Source organism: Pinus tabuliformis, chromosome J, assembly GCF_031772625.1.
Source record: "Pinus tabuliformis cultivar Carrire ecotype Pingquan chromosome J, CPIR1, whole genome shotgun sequence".
Classification (NCBI taxonomy): domain Eukaryota; kingdom Viridiplantae; phylum Streptophyta; class Pinopsida; order Pinales; family Pinaceae; genus Pinus; species Pinus tabuliformis.
The window spans coordinates 380,497,642-380,516,495 of NC_142295.1; the positions used below are offsets into that span (position 1 = coordinate 380,497,642).

Below are 18,854 nucleotides of genomic sequence, written 5' to 3' on the forward strand. Positions count from 1 at the left end.
ATGGTTATGTTGTGTTCAATCTAGCCCTTAGGTTGAAATCTGATGACCGGATTCCACAGATCTGTAAGAGAAGATCGACCTGAAGTGGCTGCCTCAGCAAAAATATTGCCCAAAAAATTATCCCTTGATTTGTGGATACCTTGAAAACTGTGCAGGAACCAAACAAGGAGCATAGTAAACCCATATTCAAGTTGTTGTCCCATCATCCCAGGGTTTATAAAGTTCAATACAACCAAGGTTAAATGTGGTTGTATGCTATCCTGTGGGATCTGTTACCCACAAAAAGTGGGTGACCCCTTTTCTCCTAGATTTGGCTTCAGCCAACACCCAATAGCCCCTGGCATCCACCAGTGTAGTCAGTATATTATGCCATTTGATCTTTGCTCCCTGAGCTAGTTGTATGTCCCCTTGCCCATCTGTCGAGAGCATATGTTTGAAGGTGGGAAATCCAATCCTAAAGGTATGTTTTTCATTGTGCAATCAGGTGCTTATGCTTGTTTTTCCTTGGGCACTTTGGGCATGGATTATTGGGTGACTTGGAAGAAGGAAGGGTTTTGACTGTAGTCTTGTTCCCTCACCTTAAATGGGGGGTTAATCCTCAATCCTAGTGCTATGGGATCTCCCCTATTGGCCTATGGCTTCAGGAAGGACACCACTTGGGAAACCCCAATTTTGGTAGCACGACCCTGTATCCCATTTCACATTTTTTCACTTCCCTCTGCACATTACAAGCCCCATTTCATCATCTTCCCTCTTTGGGTCCACAAGGCGTTTTTACATCCCCTCCCCTTGTCCACATGTTTGGGTCAAGCCTAGAAATGTTGCCTTGGAGGTTGATGCAGCTAAAAGAATGTTAAAAGCATATCATGGCCACAAGCAAGAAACAAAAGAAAAGAATATTATAAAATGCAAAAGATGGTTGGGACATTAAAATAGCACGTGAGCAAAAACCAAACATGAGCTCTACCCCTTCATTATGGCCATCGCCCTGGTTCCTAGGGCGGCCCCATGAGTGCCCCCACATCGTTGAGGGACCCATGCATGTCCCAACCGCTAGTGGGCGATGAACTGCCCCACCTTAAGGGGGTAATAACTGCTTATATCATACACAACATGTTGTGATCTCTTGGAGCCCTGAGCAGTAATACAAAGAAAAATCAAGAAAATGCAAGAGGCAAATGAAGAAGGGTGGAAAAACAAAGGCCGGGGTAGCTCATGAATCCATGATTGTGACCTCCTACATCCATACACCTAAATATGTGGACATCCCTCATCATTACCATCCTTAAACCCATGGCATTTGGCTTTGAGACCCCTGTGTCCCTATCCACCTCATCATTATTCACATGACCCCTATCAATTGAAGGATGTACCTTGAACTAGTCTTTCTGTTAGGGGTTGGGAACATCTAATAGGGTTGTTTATTAGCCACTCCTACCTAGGGAGGTAACACTATTACAAGCTTAAACCCCCAAATTTGGAAGGGAAGCCCATTATGAAGTCTCAATGTGCCCTTGTTATCAAGTTTGGTTCACTTAGATGCACTAATGAGTTATTGTACCTGATGGTGAGGAAGCACATTGTATCTTATATGTAATTGGCAGGTGGTTTCATCATGGGTTGGGAAACTTAACTGGGGCCCAAGCCCACCAGAGGATCATATTGACACCCCTAGGGGATGCGTTCAGATCCATGGGACTCCATCATGTGTTAGAGCATCATGTCATGCCATTGGCACCTTCAACACCTTCAACAATTTGTTCATTGTCCCACATTATTCACGAGATAATGCACTTGGACCAGTGTGCTCTAACCGGCTTAACATGATCATGGCAGCTGATCCAAGGTCCAGAGGAGGTTTGTCTCACCTTTGAAACTTGGGAGGGCAGACACCATCACCAGAGCCCTCATTTGGAGCATTATACAAACTTTTCTTTCATTTGGAGACCCATTAGACCAACATTTATGCCCCAAGCCCATTTTGGGGCCCCACATGATGACTTGCATGGAAAATTAGGGGCCTTCCCCTATTTCTTCTTTATTGGAGCCCTCTCTCTCATCATGGCACTTAGAGGACTCAACATGGCCCTCCAATGACCCTACATCATCATGATGTCATCAACTCAGCTTGCATATGGATGGCTAATTCATAACTTGTGATAGCTACTTGGTCGGCTTGTGACCAAGACTTGTTTTTAGCACATTATTTTATAATTTTGGAGGTTCATTAGGCTAATTTGATTTAGAGAGACTCGTATAAATAGAAGTGAGTCTCATTTGTGAGAACTCATCATCATCACTTGGATTCTTCTCTTGTAAAGTACTCACACTTTTTCTTTGGAAGCTATTGGAGTATCTTGGGTGCACTATGATATTTGGAGCTGATTTTTGATCTTGTCTTGGAGCTACTTCTTGAATATGCACTGGATATATTGCATGATTATCTTGTAGCTTCTTTTGTTGATGAAATCTTTCTCTTGAAAATGTCTAATGTATGTAATTACCGCAACTAATGTAAATGCTACTGTGCCCTAATTTTGTTGAAGAATTTTTTTGGATGCTATTTGCTTGGCTCTTGCATATGTTACTCATGATATAACATGCAATGAATGTTCCTAGTGATGAGATGTTATTTTTCTTCATGAAACTCCATAGTTTAATACTAGGTAATTATTGAAGGTTGGTAGCTAGGGCATCAACTTTTGACCTCCTTGAAGACAACTTTGGCCAATCTAATGCATCTAGGACTCCATAGTCCAAAGGACTAGGCACTAGTCCAAGGATTTTGGTGATCAAACTTCTCTTTCTCCATATTTTCTCCTAAATTTCGGTCCCCTAAATGTAGGGTGGAAATCTAGGGCGAGTAGCGAAATTTTAAGGAGGTGATTTTTTGGGAATTTGAGGGTATAAACATCAAGCTTAGGATCTAGGCTACCTATGTTCCAAGTTTGGTGGCCATTTGCCCAAGTTTAATCCATAAAATCTCTTGTGAGAGGGAAAAACTAGCTCTTTCTCTCTCACCTTTGGGGACTTCCTTGAGGGTTGTATGAAAATAGTATTCGTTGGAATAAATCTCAAAAAACCATTTCTCCTCCTTTACCTTGACCTAGTGAGTACCTTGGAAGCATTTCTTCCCACGATTATTCACAAAATTCTAAGTCTAGCGTAAGTCCTTCTTAGGTCTCTCAAAGAGAGTGAAGAGCCTTTTGGAAGTGTTAAATCATCACTTAGAGCTTCATTGAGAGGTCCTACCTCATCTCCTAGAGTCTTGACCTTAAGAATACCCATTACCATCATCTTATCTCAAACCCTAAGTCTTGATCTCTTCTTCTTAAAGCCTTTCTTGGAGATTGTGATAGCTTCCTTGAAGCATTGAGCCATTGTTGTGTCTCTTTTTGAATGGGCTTGGTGGAATGTTGAATCACACTATACCTAAATCATTGATCCATTCATTCTTAGTGATTCCCTAACTATTGGGACTCCTTCCATTAGTGAAAGTCCGTAAAAAGAAGGGGACTTCGAGTGAGGTGACAGTGGGTCATTGCCCCATTATTGTCACTTAGTCTAGTTGTTGTCCATTAGGTTTCCCTTCCTTAGGGCCCTGCTAGATTGTGTGGTAATAGGATATATAAGTACCTTTGTTTCTCCATGCAACGCCTATACCACTTGTCTCTCTTATTTGAATGCATGATATCTTTTTGAAGAGGTTGAAACTTGATGCTCAAGGTAGAGGGTCTAGGGCTATGATTTCATTTGCTGTTACATCTGCAAATGTATTATTAGTTTTCAACACCTGAAAGAAACCAATACTTTCAAAACTATCAGTTAGAGCTTGAGTTCTGAGTATGAGTCGACCCAGGTGAGTTGCTTGCTGAGTCATGCGATAATGCATATGTCTGATTATAAATGTGGAGTCATCCACCACTATAGCATTTGCAATCCCTCTGTTCTTTAGCAAATGCAATCCTTGATATAATGCCCAAAACTTCTGTTGAGAAATCTATGGCATAGTAATTATGTGATTTCTCTTCTATTAGTAATTGCTTGTGAATGCTTTTTACTTCTTTAGATTAGGATCTTTTTTTACTTAGGTTATTAGTGTTCTTCTTCATCAAACAGCTACGAATGCATAAACCATAAAGAGACAAGAGACAAAATATAGGCTATCAGCCAGGGCGAAAACCTCTCACTCTTTGAGAGGAAAACCCGAACAAATTCTTCTTCTTATAGAGATTCCAATTGACGAATACCAAGACCAAGACCCTTGACCTATCTGCCACTCCAAGACCAAGACACAAGGTCCTTAGTCAATGATGGTCAATCTTCTGCTCCTTCCTCCTTCTTGACTTCTTCTTCAACCTTGGCTTGCTTTAGACTTTCGGCCTTCTTCCACTTCAGCTCCCTAGGAGGACTGCACCACTGCTGCAACAGACTTCTCCTCTCCTTGGCCTTCACTGCTGCAATATATTAACTTTTGGCCTTTTTCTACTTCAGCTCCCTACTGCTGCAACAAACTTCGTCCTTACTGCTGTAACAGACTTCTTTTCGTCCTTACTGCTGTAACAAACTTCTAGTACGGATAGGTGTTTTCTGCCCTTGAAACAGTCCCATAAAGTACCCTAAGAACCTCACTCTTCCTGTCCTTTACTTCGCTGGTTATGAGAGGCTTCTATCTCCCTTTCTCGCACTTTTGTCCACCGCAGACCATCACAGAAAACTTCACCGAAATCTGCCTTCTGAAATGAGGCCGAGCTGCCTATAAATAGTTGTTTGCCTCTGTATATGAGCCGACATGAGTGTATGTGAGCAACATGTCCTTGGGGAATTTACACTATTCTTTTTGAAGCCGACACGAGGAGGATGCTTTGCTTGGTCTTGGAGGGCTATTTATACTTATCTAATGTCTCATATAAAATGTAGTATGACCAAGAAGGGTCTTTCATACATGACATCGACTCAAATTGGCTTGTATGACAAATCCTAAAGGCTCTCAATGGGAGCCATCACTAAAAATAAAATTCCTTGCTGATGAAACCCATGAGACAAGCATAATAATAATTTTATTTTTCTTCTTTTCATCAATTACATAAAATCACAATTACACATGTCATCATGAAGACCGAACCTAGTTACTTTTCAACAACCTCTGCCTTGTTGTTTATTGCAACCCTGATCCCATCCCCCAAGGAAATCTCTGTTCCCGTTTTCTTCTGGGACCTAATAGGTTCTCCCCTGTACCTACCTCCAGTAACACTATCAAAGATGTTCTTCCACTACTACTTGCCCTAATGTAAGGAAGAAAATTATAATTGGAACATTTAATGTAGAGAAGAAAAATATAATTGGAACAATATAAAACAATATATCAGCAGGAAGAGCAAAAATATATGAAAATAGGAAACGAAAACAAAGAGAGAGAAGGAAAGAGCAGATTTTACTTTTTTGTATTTCATGGTTATGAATTTTGAAAATGTCTTCCTTGACAAGATAAAAAAAATCTCTATCTCATAGGAAAAATCTGAAAGAACTGAAATGAACCCAAATGGTTTCATTCACAAGTAAAATCAAAGTACTGGCTTTGTATCTCGGGACTTGCAACCAAATCATTCTTCAATTTCTGAGTAGATACTATTCATGGTCAATCACTTCCTTACTCCTGTCCTGCTGGCTCCTTCCTAGTGCCAAAACTATGAAGAAAAGAGATGCCTTCAAAATTCTTCTCACAAGTATTGAAGCCGAAATTCTGCCCTTCAGAAAGGGATCTATTGATCAAGTTAATTATGATTCTAGAACCACTGAACACTATAGCGTTCTTGTGAACCAAAAGGAGGTTTACAAGGCCAAAGTTGATTGTCTCTTCTTCTGATAATTTATTAGTATTTCTGCATAAACCTAATTTAAGGTACAAAATCATATTCTCAAAATGGAATAATCGCACACTCCTGTATTCCCTGGTTTACCTTGAGAGGCTTCATCAAATAATGGAAGGGGGCATTCACAGTTTTGAATGAAAGGATGGAAGTCTTAATACTCAATTTTCTGTCTTCTGCTGTTTCTAAATTCTATGTATTGGTATGATAGTCTTTATGTATTCCTACACAATTTATTAGTATTCTTGCATGAACCTAATTCAGGGGACCAAATCATATTCTCAAAATGGAATAATCACGCACTTCTGTATTCCCTGGTTTACCTTGAGAGGTTTCATCAAATATTGGAAGGGGGGCATTCACTGTTTTATACGGAAGGATGGATGTCCTGATCTTCAATTTTCTGTCTTCTGTTGTTTCTAAATTCTATGTATTGTTATGACAGTCTTCATGTATTCCTACACTATTTGTACTTTTTTCCCCATTGGCACAATTTTTTTAATGTTTGCATGTGTAATTCATAGTTTTAATACCTGGCCTGGTCTGAACTGGAACTGGTCAACTGGCTGGTTGGACAGGGCCAGGGCATCAAACTAGCCAGCAACCTGGACTGATGGGCCAATGCCAATTTTGCACCAAACCAGTACAAACCAGCCAGTCCCATCTTGGACCAGCTGAGGAGGCTGGGCTGCACGGAGCCCACATGTACCAGACTGGTCTGGTACATGTGGGCTGGGTCTGTGCAGCGTGGCCTACTCAGCTGGTTCAAGACGGGGTCACACTATCACCAACCCTACTTGGACCATTTAAATGGTAAATTTTCTCATATAACCTGCCCTTTTATGTAACATATAAATAACCAAGATAGCAATATAAACAAGCCAAACAAATATAAACCATGATAACATGTACACATGGAAGAAAAATGTAGTGTTCTAGGTTAATTTTTGCCCTATTCAATGGTTCCCAAAACTTCAACACAGAACATGATCATTTATCTGTATAACAGTTGGCATCAATTCTATGTAATACACACATATAACTCTTCAGCAGTAATATATTCCTTCAACCATACTTCAATTAGCTAGGACATCCCCATGAATAATTCTTGCACGATGTAGTTATGACAGTATTTCAACTAGTCTACTGTTCCATATTATTAATTGTAATAAACCACAAATAGCTGGGGCTGGTTGCCCATAACACACAGTGGACTGATTCCACTCAAAACACCAGTGTAATTCACGAGTGCTAAATCAGAAATGTATTTTCACAATAATCTTCTACTACTACCAAAAGATTAAATAACCATTGGACTTAGTCTTATTGCTGGCCGAGTATCTGTTTAATTCACCATCACCGGAACTCCAAGCCTTTGTTGCCCTCAACAGCCCTAATTCTGCTTCTGTAGAGTATCCAAAAATTTGCCTCTTCAAACCTTGTGTCCAGAATTGGCCCTGCGGCCTTCTAACAAAACCAAAACTTTCTGCTGTAGTGGCCAGAGCCCCGCTCCTTTTTGCGGTGGACAGATCAGAGATTTAGTAACAGAGAATGGCCTTGCTGCCCGGAAATGCGAGTAAGAAGAGCCACAAATTTTCCCAGCAGAATTCCACGAAAGGTCCTGGTAACAGACTTAGGGCTTTGGGTGCCCTAATGCAGATCCTTCTTAGACAAATTAATAACCAGACAATCCTTCAAATCAAGTCAGAGATGCTCCAGTTTCTATGCTGTGCCAGAACAAGAAATGATGTGGTGTCTATGTAGGGTGGGATCAGCTCCACCAAAACTAGACAAAAGCCTAAAGGATTAGATCGGGTGGAACACCTCCATCGAAGCTAATCAAAAGAGAAGGGGTCTTAAAACCCTCAGAGCCTCAGGCTCAAGAAAATAAGAGATATTCCAATGCAAATTTAATGATAAAAAATGATTCCAATTCCCCTTTATTTATAGATTTTCTCATGGGGTTCACTCTCATGTGAGGGGTTACAAGTGCAACCCCCAATTTGGGTTTTTTGCCCCAGCTGACCCAAAATTTACTCAATGTTGCCCCAAACATTGGATAATTGGGTTTCCCCCTTTATAAGTTTATCAAGACTATAGCCTACAGGGTTGGATAGGCTATTCTGTTCTCATGTGGGCAATTAATCAATTGGGGACATTACAGCCCCCCCTTCCCAACATCGCTTGTCCTCAAGCAATGGCAACTCTGGGTGCTGCAAAATCTGCCCTTCCATCTTCAAGGAGGACCTCTCTTGGTTGGATCCTTGTCTTGTGAGTTGTTTGGAGAAGATTATGACTGGATGGTATATGCAATCACCATCGTCTGTCATTATAGTAGTAGATTTCTTGAGCAGGGAAAATCCCAAGAATTTGCAATTCCACTCTTATTTCACCTTGCTAAGATCTTTCCTTTCTCTCAAATCCCACAGCCGTTCATCCTTATCTGCTTTCTCCCAACGTTTATGAATGCCTTCACTCAGATAGAGGAAAGCAAGTTCAACAACCTGATCTGAGAATCCTGCATTCCAAGACATGACGACCCCATTGATTCCCAACAGTTGTCATCGATGTGACATAAAATCCCTCTGTCCATGTTTTACTGATCCATTCGAAAGGGAAAGAATCACTGATTTTATAAAATCGCGGAGTATAAGGTGTTCCCTTGGACATAACAACCCACGAACTGCCATTCGTAGCACCAACAATGGCACTGATATAGTAATTCTTTTCCCACTGTTCCATAATCCAATCCTTGTGCATGAAGACAGCAGAAAGATTATATACTTAAGAAGTGAGCCTTGTCCCTACATCCATAATGATAACCCAAAGATTTGTGCAACAAGCCACACAGCTAATATACAACCCATTTCTATTCCCTTTCTCAATATGTTGATGAAGCTGCGCATCTGCGACATTATAATGGTATCTCTGTTTCATAAGTTGTCGAGCATTGTAAACAAATATCCATTGAGTTGCTGGAGTTCCAAGTCGAACCTTCTTCTTGGGTTTCTCATCATCGTGGGTTTCTCATGTGGGCAATTAATCAATTGGGGACACTACAGTCCCCCCTTCCCAACATTGCTTGTCCTCAAGCAATGGCAACTCTGGGTGCTGCAAAATCTGCCCTTCCATCTTCAAGGAGGACATCTCTTTGTTGGATCCTTGTCTTGTGAGTTGTCTGGAGAAGATTATGACTGGATGGTACATGCAATCACCATCGTCTGTCATTATACTAGTAGATTTCTTGAGCAGGGAAAATCCCAAGAATTTGCAATTACACTCTTATTTCACCTTGTTAATATCTTCTCTTTCTCTTAAATCCCACAGCTGTTCATCCTTATCTGCTTTCTCCCAATGTTTATGAATGCCTTCACTCAGATAGAGGAAATCAAGTTCAACAACCTGATCTGAGAATCCTGCATTCCAAGACATGATGACACCCCATTGATTCCCAACAGTTGTCATTGATGTGACATAAAATCCCTCCATCCATGTTTTACTGATCCATTTGAAAGGGAAATAATCACTGATTTTATAAAATCGCTGAGTATAAGGTGTTCCCTTGGACATAACAACCCAAGAACTGCCATTCGTAGCACCAACAATGGCACTGATATAGTAATTCTTTTCCCACTGTTCCATAATCCAATCCTTGTGCATGAAGACAGCAGAAAGATTATATACTTAAGAAGTGAGCCTTGTGCCTACATCCATAATGATAACCCAAAGGTTTGTGCAACAAGCCACACAGCTAATATACAACCCATTTCTATTCCCTTTCTCAACATGTTGATGAAGCTGCGCATCTGCGACATTATAATGGTATCTCTGTTTCATAAGTTGTCGAGCATTGTAAACAAATATCCATTGAGTTGCTGGAGTTCCAAGTCGAACCTTCTTCTTGGGTTTCTCATCATCATGGGTTTCTCATGTGGGCAATTAATCAATTGGGGACATTACAGTCCCCCCTTCCCAACATTGCTTGTCCTCGAGCAATGGCAACTCTGGGTGCTGCAAAATCTGCCCTTCCATCTTCAAGGAGGACCTTTCTTGGTTGGATCCTTGTCTTGTGAGTTGTCTGGAGAAGATTATGACTGGATGGTACATGCAATCACCATCGTCTGTCATTATACTAGTAGATTTCTTGAGCAGGGAAAATCCCAAGAATTTGCAATTCCACTCTTATTTCACCTTGCTAATATCTTCCCTTTCTCTCAAATCCCACAGCCGTTCATCCTTATCTGCTTTCTCCCAACGTTTATGAATGCCTTCACTCAGATAGAGGAAATCAAGTTCAACAACCTGATCTGAGAATCCTGCATTCCAAGACATAACGACACCCCATTGATTCCCAACAGTTGTCATCGATGTGACATAAAATCCCTCCATGCATGTTTTACTGATCCATTTGAAAGGGAAAGAATCACTGATTTTATAAAATCGCTGAGTATAAGGTGTTCCCTTGGACATAACAACCCAAGAACTGCCATTCGTAGCACCAACAATGGCACTGATATAGTAATTTTTTTCCCACTGTTCCATAATCCAATCCTTGTGCATGAAGACAGCAGAAAGATTATATACTTAAGAAGTGAGCCTTGTGCCTACATCAATAATGATAACCCAAAGGTTTGTGCAACAAGCCACACAGCTAATATACAACCCATCTCTATTCCCTTTCTCAACATGTTGATGAAGATGCGCATCTGCGACATTATAATGGTATCTCTGTTTCATAAGTTGTCGAGTATTGGAAACAAATATCCATTGAGTTGCTGGAGTTCCAAGTTGAACCTTCTTCTTGGGTTTCTCATCATCATGGACATCAACTAGCATCCTTGCTCGTTTTTGATCTGCCTTCTGAGCTCCATCTGTATTAGTTGGTCTTGTTGAAACATTTGCTCCAAGAACGCCTTCATAAAGGAAAATAAATTTCAGATAATTTGGCTCTTCATTGAATTTCATATTTGTGACTGCTTCAAGTATCTTAACAACAACTGAGTCCCTATATTTTGGAATGCAACTTTTTGATCATGAGGCTTAATTAACCTTGCTGTTTTACCTTGATGCAATGCAATCTTCAATACAGAGTCATTCGTCGCATTATTTGTTTCAAGTTTCAACTGGATGTTGAGGATATGCGAGCATAGGGAAAAGTACTCTAACAACAAGAGTCTATCTTGCTTGAAATGCACCAGTGAAGCTCCATCTCAACTAATTTGTTGTCAATCTTGGGATGACAACAGATAACACTGGCATAGTGGGATGGTATTTTGCTATTAACCTAGCAGTTCATCCGGATGCTGTGAACACAACAATAACTGAAGCCTTCACATTGATTGCTGCACTTACTGCCGTGGTTGCAATAGATTCCAAGTAACTCATTGGTTCAATGCTATGTTTCATAGTCCTCTTAAAATAAACAGCTTGATTGTACACTTTCTCTGCTTCTGCACAGATCTTTCCTACTATTGAGATAGTCTCAAAGGGGTATGATCCTCGGAAAGTTTTTGCACATAACAGAATTGCATCCGTGCCATCCAGAACAACATTTGCAACATCAGTTGCTTCTGCATGCGTTGGACGTAATTTACCTGACATACTTCCAACAACACGTGTGACTACAACGGGCTTTCCAACCATGTTACAGTTGTGGACAACAACTTTCGGGAATAAAAACACCTTCATTGGTTGAAGATCTATACCTAAATTACCTCGTGAAAGAATAATACCACCTGCCTCTTGCAAGATCTCATCAAAATGTTTCAGACCCTCTATAGTTTCAATCGTAGCAAATGTCTGTGTCTGTTGAAGATTCCCAAGCACATCAAGATTAGCACAGGTTGTGTTGTCACTCTTATTGCTGTGTCTACTGTTCCGCAGTACTCCTGATAGAGATAAGGCTCCTCCTCAGAATGGGGCTTGTTTCCTTCCTTTCTAAGTAACAACAAAATCTTATATGTGCTATTTGATTTCTCAAGGTCACAGGGAAGTTTTCTTTGCAAAATGCTACCTAGAAGTGACAGATACTCAGTATTCTTAGGTGTAGAAAATGTTTTGGGTGTTCCAGTCAAATCCCTCTTGGCTGTTGCATTTATGCTTGGATAGGTAATAGTGTAAAGTTCATCCCAAAATCTTTGACTGTCATACCCAGAAAAATTTGAACCAACATATCTTCGCTCATATCCAGCTAGTGTTGAAGAACGTAATTAGTTTTGGTCTTCATAATTGTTGTTGTACTAATTTCAATATGTATCCCATGTAACAAACAAAAGAAGAAAAAAAAGTTATTATTATAAAGCATGGGTTTCATACTCATTATTGATGGTCTTCTAGGTAAAAGCATGTTCTTCATGCTTCTAGGGTTTGTTAGGTCTTAGGAATTATTTTCATGCGTCAAAGGAGTCAACATCATGTTTATAGGATCCTTCCGGACAAAATGTAATTGGAAAAAGAATTATATTTGAGTCTAGAAAGTCTTGGAAACTCCAAAAGTACAAGTCGGCCATGGCAGCTTCAAGTCGGCTTAAAGGAGGGAATTCGACCCAGGAAAGGCTATAGAAAGGAGCAGTTCGATCTCATTTGGCACTTACTCACCAACAAGTTCGATCTCACAAGAAGAAGTTCGATCTATAGTTGGGAGAAGTGGAAAAAGAAGAGCGAATGTCCAAAAGGTAAGAGGAGTCAAAGGAGGAAGAAAAATCTTTGTTTTTGGGCTGTATCTCTCTCACATGTGCAAATCTAGGGTTTTTGCAATTGCAGGTTCGAGTTGCAGTGGGATGAAGTGCAACATCTTGTTGCTAGAAGGAAGAAAACTCTATCTTGACCTCCTTGATCTTGGGAGGAGCTGTCTTGATCTAGAAAGGTCTCAAGAAGAAGCTGAGTTAGGATTTCTGCAGCAACATCAGGGCCGAAAATACAAGTTTGAAGTTGCAGGTCGAGTTGCAGTATTGATGCTGGCAGGTCAAAGTTATAGTCTGTAGCTGGTTGGTGCAGAATCAAGGAAGGACTTGTTGAAGGGTTGACTTGGTACTTGGAGGACTTGGTCTAGCGTTTGGGTCTTTGTTGTCTCATTTGAAGTAGATTCTATAAGGATGAGAAGAATTTCTGGGGTTTTCCCCTTTGAGGGGTTTGCCTTGGCTGAGAGCCTAATTTTTGTGTCCTTTGTTGTTGCTGTTTCTGATCTTGATAGTTGTTTGATGAAAAAATCTAAATAAAGAACATAAGAAGACTAACTAAGTTCACAGACAAATATTAAGATTAAGGAAAATAAGAAGTAATAAGCTGCCACTTTGCATTTTCCAACATCTAGAACTGTATGATGCATTATTGCCTGGTATAATGTAGATGACCTGTCAAGCCGCGTCCCATCAATGAAGAAGTTCAATTGAGGGCAAACATTTGCATTTCTACGATTAGGAGCAGTTCAGTGGTCTCTACTTCTGATAGTTCCTTTGGCACTGGTAGATACATGGCTAGTCATAGCAGCAGTTGTTGCAGTTGTTGAAGCAAATGCACTGGAATATGATGGATACCCCAACTCTGCCTCATGCACTTGGTCTGCTGAGTAAATTCATCGTCTTCATCAACTTCTCCATCCTCTTCGGAAGAGTAATCTTCTTCCATAGGTATAGCCTCTCCAATCTCAACAGGAGTGAAATCATGATCCCCATTCTGTTTGACTATTTCATTGGTAGGAGATTCCAATTTTCTCAGTGGGGCATCCATGGAATGAACAATTGGATCAGTATGTTTGCCATTTGTAGCTCTAATTTGTGTTGAGACAACATTGTTTACATGAGCAGCTGAGCTCTCATCTTTGTCGCTGCTAGTTTGCCTTTTGTCCACCTTTGCTGGAAATAGCGTCTGAGTTGCCTTAGCGCCCAATTTCTTTACCTTTGGTTCAATGTCATTACTATCTTATCTATCTTTCCTGCAGCTAGCCCAGAATTCATTCTAGTAAATCATAACTGCTTTTTGCTGTGCGCCCTTATCTTCCAGTTCAGGTGCCTCATCAATCTTGGGAGTCATGGGCGTTTGATCCTTGCAATCTTTCTCTTTTGCTTGATTTTTGCAGCCTCTCTTCAGGTGTTTATATAGCCATGACCAATCATTTGGGTGTGCCTTCACCCATGCTTCAAATCGTTTTAGTTCTTTTGCTAGTTTCTTTTGATATTCTTCATATTTCCGCCAAAACTCTGCGTACTCCCCAAAAACTGATTCCAGCAGCTCCATTTTTCCAATAACCCCCTCCAGGCTGGCAGGAACGCCAACTCTGATACCACTGTAGTGTCCTATGTTAATTTCTGCCCTAGTTGAGGGTTCCCAATACTTTAACACAGAACATGGTGTGCCTTCACCCATGCTTCAAATCGTTTTAGTTCTTTTGCTAGTTTCTTTTGATATTCTTCATATTTCCGCCAAAACTCTGCGTACTCCCCAAAAACTGATTCCAGCAGCTCCATTTTTCCAATAACCCCCTCCAGGCTGGCAGGAACGCCAACTCTGATACCACTGTAGTGTCCTATGTTAATTTCTGCCCTAGTTGAGGGTTCCCAATACTTTAACACAGAACATGGTCATTTATTTGTATAACAGTGGGCATCAATTTTATGTAATACACAGATATAACTCTTTAGTAGTAATATAATCCTTCAACCATACTTCAATAAGATAGGACACCCCAATGAACAGTAAATTCAAAATTCTTACACAATATAGTTATGATAGTATTTCAACTAGTCTATTGTTCTGTATTATTGATTGTAATAAACCACAAATAGCTAGGGCTGGTTGCCCACAACACATAGTGGATTGATTCCACTCGAAACCACCAGTGTAATTCAAGACTGCTAAATCAGAAATGTATTTTCACAACAATATTGCTCCTTCATTTTGCAGCTTCTTGCAAAGAAGCCATATTCATGGCAACTTTGCATTTAAAAGGAAACTGATCGTAGTCAACCTCCTGAATATGGGTCCAACTATCTGGATTTAGGGTTATTGTTGCTGGAATCCTAATCCAGATCTACCTCCACGCATATCCTTGCATAGGAGAAGAGCCCCCTCTGGTGGCTTGGCTCAATTAATGTGTTTTTCAAGTGCATTGCAGATATTTCTGAAAGTAGTATCATTCCAACAGTGTAGGGGCAAAAAGGGAGCTTTACCCAAACAGATACAGCAGATGGGACATCACTTTTAGGGTTAAAATCTGGGTTTTATTGATCTAGATATAACCCTTGGGTTCCTATGAACCAAGACCCACTTCAAAAGATCAGGTCCTGATCATCCTTGTTCTCAGAAAAGAAGGTAAAAAAACCTTTTCCGCAGAAAGCTGAAGTGACAGAGCCCTTGATCACAGGTTTCCAATTTTTTCAACCCACAATCTCACAGCATGTGGGGAGGGCCAGATCCCCATGAATGCGCCTACCAAGCCATATTCAGCCAGTTGCAGGGCCCGTGCTCCTTACTGTGGCACAAGAACCTCTACCTTTTGGAATTTCTTCTAGCTTCTTGACAAAAATAGAAGGTTTTGCCTTTTAGTACCATGGTCCAGTGCGACCATTGAGTTAAAAGTAGCGATATCTGGAGCATGGGGTGGGTGGGAGTGGAGGTGGAGGCCATCTAGCCACAGAAAAAGTGTTGTATCCACTGAAATTCTCATAGCTGCAGATCTCCCAGTAAAGCCCTAAGAATATATTAGCCCGCTTTACCTTTGTAACATAAGCTAGGAATAACAAAAATATTTTCCTGGCTTAACCCCTTTGCCCATGGCCTCTAACCCCCTCATAATTTCCTCTTGTGGAGTCATAGCACCCCATACTCTTTTATTCTCCTGGTCTGCAACCATGGTGTTATTTTATTTATATATGTGTGTTTATTGTTTACATGTTACATTTGCTAATCTCACTGGCCTCAAAGCACCTGTACATTGGCCTGTAGGCCCAACACTTTTATACACACAGGCACACACAACCCAATAGAACCTGGCTCACCAACTGAATTATCATGTATTGGTTCACCGGCTAAGTATCATATGTACATACACATTTACAATTTGGGGATCGAGTCGGGGTATCACACACCCAACTTAATACCATAGCTGGCAGTCTTGTTTAGCCAAGATCTTATCTGCTCATATGGGAGGTATTATGCAGTAAAGAAGCTAGCAGAATCTTAGTGTAACTGCAGTCTTCACACTTTGCAAATGACATGATACAGTCATTGATCCTTCTGTGATAAAACGAATGCTGCCTCTCTGAAGGATTCACACTTCAAAAACTGACAAGATATCATTTTCCTTTCTTATATGATGATACCTCATTTTTGATGCTTTACCTAAATTCTTCAATGCTTAGGTTGAGAGATTTTCACTGATACTATATCTGTAAGAGCACACCTGTTAGAAACCAGCTCCTTTCAAGAGGATTATTTTGGACAACGAAGCAACCAAAATAAGACTTTGAAATCTGTGACTTTTTATTAATTGTAGGCTTTTCTTTCTGTGACTGTATGCAGAGTAATGTTAGCTTGATTGAGAGTGTCGTACAGAGAAAATATTTATTTTTTATTAATTGTAGGCTGTTCTTTCTGTGACTGTATGCAAAGTAATGTTAGCTTGATTGGGAGTGGTTGTACAGAGTGCATATTCCTTAAGTGTTTACTCATGAATATGATTATGAGATACGCATGATTAGAAGTTTTCCTATGTGTCTCTTTTGTGAACGCATATGTGCTGATTGTTAATCAGGACTTTTCTCGTGTCTTGTAAACGTTTGCAGGTATGTTAAGAGCAGAAATGATGAGCAGCTAATGAAAGCCGGGAAAGAAAATGAAACAGATTCTTGCAAACCTGAAGCAACTAGTAATGGTCTTCCAGTTGTTCCCTGTGGCCTCATAGCTTGGAGTTTGTTCAATGATACTTACAACTTCTATAAAGCGGGAAAACCACTGACAGTGAATAAGAAAGATATTTCATGGAAAAGTGATCGTGAACATAAATTTGGAAAACATGTTTATCCCAAGAATTTTCAGAATGGAACTCTTATTGGTGGTGCTAAACTCAATACATCAATCCCTGTAAGTGGTATCTTTGTTTATGTCCTTACAAAGGAGGCTAGCTGAATGATTTTGCCTAAATGGTTTGTAAATATCAGGCTGTATTTGCTTGATTGTTGATAGCATTGCAATCAATAGTATACAATTCCACAAGTGGGATTCACGAGTCTGTTTAACTTGGCCTTTTAATATCTGGTTCATATCTGTAGGTTATTTTAATCTTCTATTATTTTCTCTGTTCTTATTAATAGAAGGAAGCATAGAATTAGTGGTTACTATTGCTTATTGGTTTGTTTTGATGAGCATGGCAGCTAAGCGAGCAAGAGGATCTTATTGTGTGGATGCGAACAGCAGCACTTCCAACCTTCAGAAAGCTGTATGGAAGGATTGAGGAGGACCTGCAAGAAAATGATACCATTAATGTGACGTTGTTGAATAATTATAATACTTATAGTTTTAATGGCAAGAAGAAGGTGGTACTTTCTACCACGAGTTTTCTTGGGGGGAAGAATAGCTTTCTTGGGATAGCTTACCTTACTGTTGGAGGTCTGTGCTTCTTTTTGGCGATGGTCTTCTTCTTAGTGCATATAATAAAGCCAAGGTACGTGATTTTAGTGTGCTTTTTTTTAAATTTATGCGTGTCACTAAATATAGGACAAAATGGGTTTGGTCCAGCATTGAACAGTGTGTTTCTTTTTATAGATGTTATTAGTTCAATTTCTATTTACTCACGATATGATCCCATTTAGCTGGGATGATGCAAATGAGACAGAACTGGACCCTTTTAACACCTTGATCCAGACTACCGTCTAAAGTTTAATTTTGTGTGACAGTTGGCCCACAGTCTTCAAAAATGTCTGGTTTCATTTAATTTCTGCTTCACAATAGTTGGCATGATAACGAGGCTAATGTTGATTGGTTTATTCACAGGCCTTTGGGTGATCCTGCATATTTATCATGGAACAGAAACAGCCCAGATGGACGATCAAATTGACCAAGTCACTGTAGCTGTACAAGGTTTTCAGACCTGTATTTGATACTTTATGTTGAATCAGTGTGATTCATATTTGTATGGGCCAGGTTTGGTGAATCTATTGTTTGTTTGTTCACAGAGATGTGCAAAGCATATGTACATGTCATGTATGTTTCAAATATGATGGCTGGCAAGATTATGGATTTGAAATTTAGTATTCAATTCATACATATTGAAAGGATCGTTTAGCAAATTCAGCATTCCTTAAAGTTTTCCAGGTGTGGGCTTCACAGATATGTTAGCATTTGTCTTTTCACATAAAAAAATGTCATCAACTTGGTGATATTTTGACATCCAGTGAAACAATTAGCAATCCTATTCTTGGGCTAAGTTTATTACTTTAAGTTCTTATTAGGTTTTACTCCCGAATGACTACATAGCAGTGCGTAAAGGTGCCTTCTAACTACTAAAAGCGAAGATACTGTTACAGACTGTTATTTTAGGAATTATAGCCAATGCAGGGTTTCTGATGCAAAAATGCAGCAGCTAAAGGAGATATTATAACAAAGTTGAACGTGGTAAGTACAATGAAGATTTTTTGTTTGTTTGTGTATATAAGAAAACAAGGCTACAAACAGTGGTAAGTTATACAAACAGATAAATATTCTCAATTAACTGTACAAGGGTGAGGGAGTATATTGTCGAGGGGTGGCTTTATAATTAAGGCCAATTTTTTTTTTTTTTTTTTTTTTTTTTAAACAGCTATCTGAAATTGGATTTCTGTAACTCATGAAGGTGTGGAATACATTGAAATGTATATGGATGCCATCTCTGTTTAGAGTTTTTGCCTTTTAATTAGAGAGTCGTAAAATGCAGAGAGGATACTTGAGCCCTAATGCATGATTCTATTTTATATATTGGCAAGGTTACTATTAAGGGAGAAATTATAGAAG

The 18,854-nt window shown here is 39.8% G+C and overlaps 1 protein-coding gene and 4 pseudogenes across 3 annotated transcripts in view; 1 reads left to right on the top strand and 4 right to left on the bottom strand.

Moving 5' to 3' along the window:
- Positions 1 to 18,315, top strand: part of LOC149227343 (ALA-interacting subunit 3-like) — a 38,868-nt gene extending 20,553 nt beyond the window's left edge. For all 3 annotated transcript variants that reach the window (XM_089377762.1, XM_089377764.1, XM_089377763.1), the window contains 3 exons: positions 16,652 to 16,949; positions 17,240 to 17,529; positions 17,859 to 18,315. In XM_089377762.1, coding sequence (XP_089233888.1) covers positions 16,652 to 16,949; positions 17,240 to 17,529; positions 17,859 to 17,922 — 652 coding nt within the window. In that variant the 3' untranslated portion in view covers positions 17,923 to 18,315. The remainder of the gene's footprint in view (positions 1 to 16,651; positions 16,950 to 17,239; positions 17,530 to 17,858) is intronic.
- LOC149227344 (casein kinase 1-like protein HD16 pseudogene) lies at positions 8,255 to 9,098 on the bottom strand (annotated as a pseudogene).
- Positions 9,153 to 9,998, bottom strand: LOC149227345 (casein kinase 1-like protein HD16 pseudogene; annotated as a pseudogene).
- LOC149227346 (casein kinase 1-like protein HD16 pseudogene) lies at positions 9,971 to 10,835 on the bottom strand (annotated as a pseudogene).
- Positions 11,020 to 11,746, bottom strand: LOC149227347 (pyruvate kinase 2, cytosolic pseudogene; annotated as a pseudogene).
- Positions 18,316 to 18,854: the final 539 nt, after the last annotated feature.